The sequence below is a fragment of the Neophocaena asiaeorientalis genome, unplaced genomic scaffold (assembly GCF_003031525.2).
Source record: "Neophocaena asiaeorientalis asiaeorientalis breed wild unplaced genomic scaffold, Neophocaena_asiaeorientalis_V1.1 scaffold198, whole genome shotgun sequence".
NCBI classification, from domain to species: Eukaryota; Metazoa; Chordata; class Mammalia; order Artiodactyla; family Phocoenidae; genus Neophocaena; species Neophocaena asiaeorientalis.
The window spans coordinates 6,967,109-6,979,411 of NW_020175221.1; the positions used below are offsets into that span (position 1 = coordinate 6,967,109).

General features: G+C 35.5%; 1 protein-coding gene across 1 annotated transcript in view; it reads left to right on the top strand.

Annotated features, from left to right (window-relative positions):
- The window catches only part of IL6ST (interleukin 6 cytokine family signal transducer), a 48,517-nt gene that overhangs the window by 7,615 nt on the left and 28,599 nt on the right, over positions 1–12,303 (top strand). The window contains exons 2-3 of the mRNA XM_024765354.1: positions 6,112–6,190; positions 11,708–12,013. Coding sequence (XP_024621122.1) covers positions 6,127–6,190; positions 11,708–12,013 — 370 coding nt within the window. The 5' untranslated portion in view covers positions 6,112–6,126. The remainder of the gene's footprint in view (positions 1–6,111; positions 6,191–11,707; positions 12,014–12,303) is intronic.

The following is a 12,303-nucleotide window of genomic DNA, read 5'->3' on the forward strand; positions in this document are numbered from 1 at the left end:
ACTTTGTCCTGGAACAGGACAGGATTCTGTGTTCAAGAATCTTTAATAGGAATACAGAAGTATCCAACACGCAACAAGGTAAAATTCAGTGTCTGACATTTAATCAAAAATTACCAGGTATGCAAAGAAGCATGAAAATATATGTATTAGAGAAAATTCAGTTAATCAAAACTAACCAAAAGCTGACACATATTATAATTATCAAAGACACTAAAGCAGTTGCCATAACTGTGTTCTATATGTTCAAAAAGTAGAGGGGCCCCATCCTACTCCAGTATGACATCTTTTTCTTTTTTTAAAAAATAAACTTACTTATTTATTTATTTTTGGCTGCATTGGGTCTTTGTTGCTGTGCGCGGGCTTTCTCTAGTTGTTGTGAGCAGGGGTACTCTTCGTTGCGGTGCACGGGCTTCTCATTGGGGTGGCTTCTCTTGTTGTGGAGCACAGGCTCTACACGCGGGCTTCAGTAGTTGTGGCTCATGGGCTCAGTAGTTGTGGAGCGCAGGCTCAGCAGTTGTGGCACACAGCCTTAGTTGCTCCACGGCATGTGGGATCTTCCCAGACCAGGGCTGAAACCTGTGTCCCCTGCATTGATAGGCGGATTCTTAACCACTGTGCCACCAGGGAAGCCCCCCAGTATGACATCTTAACATCTAATTACATCTGTAACAGCTTTATTTCCAAACAGGGTCACATTTTGAGGTACTGGGGGTTAGGACTTCAACATATCTTTTGCGGGGACACAACTCAACCCATAACAGACTATAAGCAAAATAAGTTAATTAAATAGTATTTTAGAACAGGGATTGGCAAACAATGGTCTGCAGACTAAATCCAGCATGCATTCCCTTTTTATAAATAAAGTTTTATTGGAACTCAGCCATGCCAGTTTGTTTACATACTGTCACTGACTGCTTTTGCACTCCAAAAACAGAGTTTACTAGTTAGTTGCCACAGAGACCTGAAGGCCCACAAAGCCTAAAATATTTATTATCTGGCCCTTTACAAGAAATGTTTGCCAGCCTATTTTAGAAGGTTAAGTGCTAGTGAGAAAAAACAGGAAAGGGAAGATATGCAATATAGGCTAGTCAGAAAAGACTTGTATGAGAAGGTGAATTTGAGCAAAGACTACAAGGAATTAATCTTTATGTACTGACTCAGAAAGATGTCCAATATGTAGTGTTAAGGGAAAAAAAGTTACAGAACATTTTTGTGATCCCATTTTTGTAGACTGATAAAGTATATATTTATACAATATAAAGTTATACACATAGAAACTTTTGTAAGATTATACACCAAATTGTTCACAGTTACCTTGATCGGATTATAGGGGATTTTCACGTGACATATTGTCAATTCCTGTTCATTTGAAAGTTTTAAAATAATTATGTATTTTCTTTGCATTTAAAAATACCCTTGTTATAGATTAAATTTCTTATATGTTATTAAATTATATCAAAGGTTTAACGTGTGTGAAACAATAGTGGGGGATTCAGTTCCTTATCTGAGTTTGAAGTTATCTTGTTACATTTCAAAGAGGAACGACCTCTCCTTATGCTAGAATTTAACCTAATACTGAGCAGATTTTAAAGTGAATTTTTACGTCTGTGTGCATATAATAATTTGGCAGTTGAGGAGTCAGTAGCCTTAACTTATTGCTAGTGGAAGACAAAAGGTATGATTTTGTGTAAGATTTGCTTTAACTGCTTTTGTCAGATTCAACAAAATGTTCCTTTCACATGTCTGTGACATACATGGATATCAAGGAGGTTTGGATTAAGCATGGGGGAGCCAATAATGTTTCCAGGCACGTAGCAAAACTACACTAGGATACTTGAATACTCTTATACAAGTGTTTATGGGAGTGCTTTATACTGAAACTCAGAAGATATCTAAAATGAGATGCTTTCTCAAAACCTGAAAGACCAGTAGGTGGCAGGAATTTAAGTACACATATAAAAAATATTGTCAAAACTGTCTTTCTAAACAAGACTCTCCTCTCTACAGTGAGACCCAATGAAAAGAGTAAGAGTATGATATTTAGAAGCAGAAGACTTAGTTTCAAATCCCTGCTCTAGTTTCAAATCCCTGCTCTTTCACTTACTAATTTTGCGATTTGGTTAAGTACCTTACCCTGTCTGAATTTTTGTTTTTTCTTTTGTAAAGCTCCAGTAATTAATCCCTGCCTTTCCAAACCCAAGAATGTACAATTCCAAGAGTGAACCGTAAAGTAAGCTAGAGATTTTAGGTGACTATAGTGTGTCAATGTAGGTTCATCCTTGGTGAAATGTACCATTCTGGTGAGAAGTGATGTTAATAATGCAAGAGGCTATACGTGTGTAGGGACAGAGGGTCTGTGGGAAATCTCCTTACCTTCCTTTCAATTTTGTTGTAAACTTAAAACTACTGTAAAAAAAAAAAAAAAAAACCTTTAATAAAATAATGATCCCTACCCTATCCACCTGCTTCTCTAGGATATTAGGAGAATCAAGTGAAATAATTTACATGAAAGCAGTTTGTGTAATGTGAAATAGTATACAAGTATTAGTTATTATGAATTCATGATTAGTACTAATGGAATAGAACAGAGTTGGATAACTTTTTAAATAATTAATTTGATAATCAGTTAATGTAGGCATGACTGACTTTTTGCGAATTTATCCATAATAACACTACTGTGTATGACATGATGTAAAAGGTACCATATTGAAATTTCCCCATCCTGATCCCTGCTCAGCTTATTTATTCAACAAATATTACTTTGCCTTCTATTTGGCAGTCGTAATTCATCTACTATTCTATAGTTATAGTAGTACTGTTTCTATAGTAATGAAGTTTATACTGACAGTCTTCCTCACATGCAATGTAAATCTAAATTTATTATTCTTTTTCATTCTATCCTAATTTTTTATCAAATTAAAAGGGAAAAAAACTCAAAAATCACAATCCATAGGAATAAAAATAATTTATAAAGGGTTAAACTATTAAATATTTATCAATTAAACTCCACTACTTTTTCTCCCACTTAAAACATCCATGGAAATTAAAGTAAGAATGAACAGCTATATAAAGGATAGCTTTGGATTTGTTCTAATTTTTTAGCTGAATCATCCATAAACTTTAACATTAATAGTAGTGAATTATTTATGATGCATCTTATGCCTCCTTTCAACACATTACCATATTGAAACCACCATAGTTGAGGAATTGCTGCTGTAGAACAACTGCTCAGTTCTTGAAAAAATCCTTTCCTGTATCTGGTTAGTGGTTATGTTTTGGCTTCATAGAACCTTCCAAAATAACATGCAAATTTCAAGGAAAATCAATATATACAATATGTGCTTATAATATATGCATAGAATATTCTGCAAGAGATGAGGAAAAAGGATAGTACTAATAATAGAATTTTAAATTGATTATCTGCTGTCAACAGAATGAAAGGGGAAAAATAAGCAGAGCACTATCAATTCAATCAATTTTAAAACAAGATAAGCCCCCAAATGAAGTGGACTATATTGCATATAATATTTTAGATAGTATCAGTACTATTGTGTCTCTATCTCTTAGGTTTGGACTATGATATCAAGTTCCTTAATAGATGTTCCTTTATCACATTTCAATGACAATCCTTTAAAAATTAGGAAACATTACTTTCTAACTGTTAAAATGCGAAACCTACCTTTGCCTGTTTTCCTTTTACTTGTGTTTCGTGGCACTGCTCACATAAATCTAATTGCTTTGAAGTAATCATAAATACTTTCATGGGACTTCTTGTTTCAGAGTTTTGTTATAAGACTATAGTACATAAATAGAAAGATTGCCAGTTTTCAGAACTATAAAGAAACCTCTCTACAGTGTGAACAAGGTACTTGGTAAGGTAGGTGGTCAGGATGACATGACCACATACCACTCTACCAACATGCTCAGATATTTCTCTGTTTCTCTGTTCTGTTGTTTTGATGAACAGTTGAATGATGTGGTAGATTTTTCGACTCTGGGACTATTTAAAGTTGGGAAGTAAGGAATAAAATAGGTGGAGGAAAATGTATCCTGCAACTTAGTTCTTTTATAGCTTTACCTGAGACAGTCTAAGCAATTCATTATCAAATTATTTTGTTATAGAGTGGCTGTTACCTGGTTAGGGAGTATAAAAGTATTTATATTTTGTATAAATACATTTGTATGTTTCAAGTGTAGTACTATGAAGCCCTCATCAAGAAGTTAGTAGTTTTATCTTGGAGAGATGCGCATTAAGTAGTTTTTATTTGAATTATATTTATTTTCTATTTTCTAAGTACTGAAGCCACAGGGTACAACATTGGAAAAGGTATAAAGAGCACACTGTAGAATCTCCCTCCCACCCTAGTGTCTCAAACAGCCAGTGGCAGCCAGTATTTGAATTTTTATCCTTCTAGAGATGTTTTATGCACATATAAGGAAATGAGTATATGTTTTGCCTTTTCTGTTGTGTTTTTGCCCATAAATAATAAATACACTGTTGTGTACCGTAGCAATGTACTTTAGATATGATTCTATATCTGTACATTTTTTAATGACTACATGTATACTGTGTTTGGATATGCCATAATTTACCTAGTCCCTTATTCATGAACATTTAGGTTGCTTCAGCCTTTTACTATTAAAAAGAATGCTGTAGGGCTTCCCTGGTGGCGCAGTGGTTGAGAGTCCGCCTGCCGATGCAGGGGACACGGGTTCGTAACCCCGGTCCGGGAAGATCCCACATGCCGCGGAGCTGCTGGGCCCGTGAGCCATGGCCGCTGAGCCTGCGCATCCGGAGCCTGTGGTCTGCAACAGGAAAGGCCACAACAGTGAGAGGCCCACATACCGCAAAAGAAAAAAAAAAAAAAAAAAGAATGATGTAGTGAATAACCTTGTACGTGTGTTGTTTTGCTCATATTCATAGGATAGCATACTAGAAGTAGAATCATTAGATTCAAACGTACATGTACTTTAATTTTGACTGATAGTGCAAAATTGGCCATACACCTTGTCTGGGTAGGGTTTTTGTTTTTAATTGAGGTCTCATTTACAAACAATAAAATTCATAGTTTTAGGTGTACAATTTGATGGGAAGGTTATGCCAGTTTATAACTGGCAGTGTATGAGAATGCCTTTATGTCATATTCTCATAACACTGTTGGTAACTTTTTAGTTTTTATATTTTTGCCAGTATTCAAGGTGAGAATGATATTGCAGTAGTTTTGTTTGTTTTATTATTTTTACTAACTATGACTTATATACAATAAAGTTCACAAATCGTAAGTGTACGGCTCATGTTCAGTATCCCAGAATGCTCCCTTCTGTCCTCCCACCACCTTCCCTCCAAAAGAGAACCACTGTTCTGACCTATCCCCATAGATTAAGTTAGCCTGTTTTTGAACTTCATATAATTGTCAGTGTCAATGCTGAGGCTTATCATGTACTTTTAACTTGGTAAAGAACTGCCGCATTGTTTTCCAAAGTGTATCATCTTGCATTCCTATCTGGGTTGTTTTAATTTGTATCTCACTATGAGTGAGGTTGAAAGTATCATTTCATATGTTTGAGTTACTTGTATTTCCTTCTCTATAAACTGCTTGTTCAGCTCATCTTGCCTGTTTTCTTCTAAAAAGGCAAGATGAGGTGTTGGAATTTTTTTAGTGATTTGTAGGCATTCTTCATATGTCAGGAGATATTTTTGGTCAGGCTATGAATTACAAAAAACTCTTTCCCCCATTTTGTCGATTATCTTTTGAAGTTGCTAATGCTGGGTTTTGCCATGTAGAATTTTGTCTCTCTGAAGCTCTCAGTCTCACAGAGTATTTACTAATAGTGCAAGACTTCATAATACAGAAACAGAATTGCTCTTTTAATTAACCTTAAAGTATAAATTGTTTCCCAGTAATATTTTATGTAACCATAACTTTAGTGGGAATAAAGAAAAATATTCTGAAGACTTCAACTTGTTTTCTGCGTTCTCATAAGAATTTTACCACCTTTTAGAAAACAGCTATACAGTGGAAACAAAAGAGCTTTAGAAATTGTGTCTGAATTTATTATGTGTATTAAGAGTAAAAATATTTAAAATAATATTACATGTGTCTTTTACAGAAATATCTATGCAAGATGTTGACATTGCAAACTTGGATAGTGCACACCTTGTTTATTTTCCTCACCACTGAATCTGTAGGTAAGGTTCATGAAATATCCTACCTCCCAACCCCACAAATTAGGTTTGTGTATTTTTGTATAATTACATAACTAAGCTCATGTTGAATAATTAATTATGCTTATATATTTATTCTTTCTAGGATCATTATTGAGAGAATGATGTTGTCTTAAAAATGAATTTAAGAAGTAAAAAATACTCTTGATAAATTATAATTTGAGTTGAAACACTCAATTACTCAGTAATCTTAAATCCTGTTTATCTATATCTATACTAACAGTAACTTTAACGTAGAGAAAGAAAAAAGGGTTTATTTTGTTTGTTTTTATAAATAAAGAAATAGGAAATTTGTTAACTTTTAGCACGTCACTCCTTAACCTTCACTCCAAAGGTGTCACTGAGCAGCAGTGTGATTGTGATAACAGAAAAAAGAGGTCACCTAGAGCAATACTGCTCATACTAGACCACAGCCTGTCTGAGAACTGGTTGTTTTTGATCCACAATGAGATGAGTACAGAAATTAAGAATAAATGTTTAGAAACTCTTTTAACAATTTGACATAGCCATGACATCCAAGCATGTGATCAGTGGACTTGTCCCATTGAACATTAATATAAAACAAAAGTATAAGTTTGTGAAAGATCGGGAGAAGAAAACCTAAACTGATCCTTCACCACAGAGAGTTTGAGAAGCACTGCTCTAAGTCAAGCCCTCTTCAAGTTCAAGAATGCAGCCTCTTTTTAAACAGTTGAAATGATACAAACCTTATGTTGAAATTTTTCCTTATTTAAGTCTTTCCTTAGTCTTGAACCCAAATTTTCTTCCTTGTAACTTTTTCTCATTAATCCTAGAAATCCTTCTATAGTAGGCCCACTTTCCTTTCCCATGTTCAACTCTTCAAGTATTGAAGGACTGCTTTCCTGTGTCTGTAACCCCTCTCTTCCCCAAACTAAATTTACCTAATTATTCTTTTATAGGACTTGGCTTCCAATCTATATGTGCTAATTACCCTTCTGACTCTTCTCTTAGTTTCCCATATCACATTTAAAATATAATACCATCCCACCTCTCCTACTTACCAACTATGAAACTTTAGCCATTCACTTAATCTGTGTCTCAGTTTCCTGATCGGTAAGATGGGGATAATAACGGTCCCTAACTCCTAGGGTTATTGTGAGAATTAAATGAGTTAATATACAGAAGGCATTTGAGCAGTGCCTGGCCCACAGTAAGAATTATAAAAAGGATAGTAATAATATATTATTATTTTATATATTTATTATTTTATTATTATTATTGAATAAAATGCACTTAAGAAAAAAATTAATGTATCAGAATTAGACATGGTCTGAATATAGTGATTTTATTACTTACTTTGATCTGAACATCATTTTTATTAAAGCAACATAGTTTTTTGCCCACTAAGATACACCATAGTTTCATGTTAAGCTACCTACCAGTCAGTGAAAATCCTCACATCTTTTTTTTTTAACTTGATTTATTTTTGGCTGCATTGGGTGTTTGTCGCTGCATGCGGGCTTTCTCTAGTTGCAGCAAGCGGGGGCTACTCTTCGTTGCGGTGCATGGGCTTCTCATTGCGGTGGCTTCTCTTGTTGTGGAGCACGGGCTCTAGGCACACAGGCTCAGTAGTTGTGGCTCGCAGGCTCTAGAGCACAGGCTCAGTAGTTGTGGTGCACGGGCTTAGTTGCTCCACAGCATGTGGGATCTTCCCGGACCAGGGCTCGAACCCGTGTCCCCTGCATTGGCAGGCGGATTCTTAACCACTGCACCATCAGGGAAGCCCTCTCAGATCATTTTCACATGACTTACCTTTTAAGCCATTTCTCCCTGATATATTTATTTCTTATCAACCTAATTAGGAGATAATTTTCTCTCTTGCAAAATCCATTAGCCTATCAGTCTAATCTTTCAACATAATTTTGAATCCTAATGTTATCATCCAAATTGTTGGCAATCCATTATAGTCTTGTCCCTTGCTGATTTGATAAATATGTGTGTGTGTCTCTCTCTCTGTCTCTCTCTCTGTTTTCCCCCAAGTTATTGATAAAAATGTTGAAAATAACAGGACTACATTATCTATTACTGCCACACAGATTACTCTAAAACTTCATGCCTTAAAATGACATTACTTATTATTTCTTATGGTTTATGTGGGTCAGGAATACAGACAGGCACAGTCAGACTGATTCTTCTTTGCTCTGATATCTGGGGCCTCAGCTAAAATATTCAAAGATTGGGGGCTGGAATCATCTGAAGGCTCATTTACTTATATGTCTGATATTGATGCTGGCTGTAGACTGAGGGCTTTGCTGGGGCGCTTGGCCAGAACACCACACGTGGTCTCCACGTGCCCTTGGCTTCCTTGCATGTGGCTGGGTTCCAAGGGCAAATGTCCCAAGAGAAAAAGAGAGCTAGTCAGAAGTTTTATTTTTTTGATGATCTAGCCTTGGAAGTCACTTAGCACACTCTGTTGGCTGGAGCAGGCATAAGCACCCTTACAGATCTGAGGACAGGAGGGGAATACAGACCCCATTTCTTTGTAGAAGGAGTATCAGTCACTTTGTAAGCTGAGCATGTTCAATGGGATACATATATAGGTATGACCTTCGTTGGAAAATACAGTCTGCCCCAAGGACTGATGGCAGGCACTTCAGCTTACTACTTAAGTCTCCCTCTCATTGACATTTTTAGTCAGTGATTTTTTTATGTATGAGTAATTAACCAATTAAAAATCTATTAGTTTGAAGCTATGAAATTTCTGTTTTGTAGATCAAGAATAGCTAAATATCAGCAGTTTCATAATGTTCATTCTAATATCTGTGTTTTTTTTTTATAAATTTATTTATTTTATTTTTGACCTCATTGGGTCTTCATTGCTGCGCACGGGCTTTCTCTAGTTGCAGCGAGTAGGGGCTACTCTTCATTGCGGTGCGTGGGCTTCTCATTGTAGTGGCTTCTCTTGTTGTGGAGCACGGGCTCTAAGGTGCACGGGCTTCAGTAGTTGTGGCACACGGGCTTAGTTGCTCCACGACATGTGGGATCTTCCTGGACTAGGGCTCGAACCCGTGTCCCTTGCAGTGGCAGGTGGATTCTTAACCACTGCGCCACCAGGAAAGCCCCTAATATCTGTTATAGTATATTCTAATCCATAGTTCTTCATCTTGTCTACATGAATATCCCAACTAACTTTATTAAATACCTTTATTTAAATTAAAATACTCTTTTTAAAATTTGATCTCAAGTAGCCTAGTAGTCCTATAAAAATGAGTTTAGTTTGGTATGGGGTGGTTTTAGTGAGCCTGTGTTTCACTTTGAAAACTGGAACATTTGCCCATTTCTAGTATTTCTCTTACTCTGTGTGATTAAAAATTGTTATTTAGTCTCTGGTTATGTCTTAACGTTCTTTAGTACTCTGAAGTATATTTCATAGGTACTGTTCCCTCTAAATATTATAGAGAAATTAAAACAGGAATGATTTTACCAAGGAATAAAGTAAGGTCAAGGGAGTTTTAAGGACTGGCTCAGTATCAACAAGGTAACTTATTAGTGTGCCACAGATAGAAATTTAGAGTAGTTTGTACACTGGGACTTGCCATAGACATGTATAAATAATGGCAAGGTCATGTAAATAGGCCACATCATAGGTTTTGAAACAAAGAAATAAACATTCTGACTCTGGGCCTTATGGGTTTTATGAGAGATATGGAATAAGAAGATAATTGTTTAGCTTTTTAAAGTAGTTTTATCCTTTGTGCAGTCTAACCTGGGACCAAGTTGGGAATTGAAAGAATCTGCCTGATACTTGAGGTTGACTCGGTAAAAGTATCTCAGTGATCTTTATAAAATAAAGGGTTGAAGTAAATGATCTCCAAGGTTTTTCTCAGTTTCGTAATTCTCTGATTCTGTATGTCTTCTACCTTAACTGCTAGAACCAGTCACCTCTAAGAGACCCTTCCAGACCCCATCAATGTGACTAGATTACTTGTCTCTGGAGAGTAGTAGTAATGATGATAGGCTACCATTTATTGGAGGCCTGTTGAATACCAGGCATTGTAGTAGGTTCTTTACATAACTAATTTCTAATCTCAAAAATCTTTTCAAGATAGCCATTTTTAGGGAGGGTGGGGGGGAGGGAGACGCAAGAGGGAAGAGATATGAGAACATATGTGTATGTATAACTGATTCACTTTGTTATAAAGCAGAAACTAGCACACCATTGTAAAGCAATTATACTCCAATAAAGATGTTAAAAATAAATAAATAAAATAAATTTTAAAAAAAGATAGCCATTATTAACTTCATTTTCCAAGTGAAGAAATTGAAGCTCAGATAGAACTTCAAATCCCATTGGTAAATGGCATTCACCAGAGAAAGCTGCCTTAAGTTTCTAGACAGTGAGGATAGAGAAAGAGAATAGAATCATGCCAAATATTTGAGAATTTTATTTTGATCGTACTAGATAGCCATTAAATAATTTAATATAGGGAAATGGCATATTCATTTTTGAACAGTAACTCTGGCAGCTGTATGTAAGATAAACTAGAAGGAGATCAGACAGTGGTATAGTATGATGGCCTAAGCACCAGCAGCCAAAATAGGGTTGATGAGAAGAGGTTGATACACATACTAGGAATACAGAAGACTCAGGGGAGGAGGCTAATTAGAGAGAGGGGACTACAGGTTATCCGGCCTAGATGGCTGGATGGGAGTCGTGTTGTTAGCAGAGGTAGAGAAATAAGAATAAGAAAGAATAACTTTGGAAGGGACTATGATGCATATAGCTTTAGACATGTTCATTTTAAAGTACTTACAGAATATCTCAGGTGGATGTCTTATAAGCCATTGAAAACTTAGGAAGTTAGAGCCAGAGACAGGGGTTTAGATGTCATCAACATGGAGTAGGTGATAGGTGAAGCATATGGTTGTATTTTATTTTTTTATACAATTTGATTTTTTGTTTTTTAATATGAGATTTTATCCCATATACTTAGTGTGAAAACCAATGTATTTGGCCATCTTATTCTAGTCTTTGTTTTTTACTGCTCCCCTGCTCTTTCCTTTTTGTCTGATTTTGATACATGAACAATGTAGACTATCTTTCCATGCCCCCATTCGCACCTCCAAAGGAATTCAGGACTGGCGAAGAGCAGAGACCACTGCCTGTCTTCTGGAGAGTCTAATTTAGACACTGGGTCTGAATCGAGAAACAGGATTGGGGGCAGAGCAAATATGAATCATGCTGCAGGCAAACTGTTTCCTAAACAAAGTTAAAATATTATAAAAAGCTTGCATAGGTTTTTTTTTTTAAATCCAGCTCCATCTGCCATATAATTTGTATATTTCTTTACAAATTTAGACATTAAGTTCTGATCATATTAAATTTCACAGTGTTTCTTCTTTTTTTGTGTCTTTAGAGATATTTTAATGAAGATTGAGGAACTGCATTGATGCAGAATATCATTTTGTACCAGAAAAGTTCAGTCCATTTTTATATTTTCTGTTATTGTTCCTTTTCAGGAGAACTTCTAGATCCATGTGGTCATATCCACCCTGAATCTTCAGTTGTACAACTTGGTTCTAATTTCACAGCAGTTTGTGTGCTAAAGGAAAAATGTATGGATTATTTTCATGTGAATGCTAATTACATTTTCTGGAAAACAAACCATGTTATTGTTCCTTTTGAACAATATACTGTCATAAACAGAACAGCATCTAGTGTCACATTTACAGATATATCTTTATTAAATATTCAACTCACTTGCAACATTCGTACATTTGGACAAATTGATCAGAATGTTTATGGAATCAGAATAATTTCAGGCCGTAAGTGTTTTACTTTTTTCTTATTTCAGACTTTGTCATGACTGTTGAATTACAACTTTAATGTCTGTTGTCTATTGGTCTTTATGAAATGCAGAAGCTGTCAGCTCAGTGAGTTTTGGACATTTTTTTTTTAATGAGCTTAGAAGTAGAACTGCATTTGCATTACAAATATACAAAAAACCTAAAGAGTAACACAAGTTTTATATTTTTCCTGAAAGCCAAGTATCTGTCTGTTTTCTGGAAAATTATTTTGACATTAGACACCCCCAAAAAATGTTGAATTGAAATCT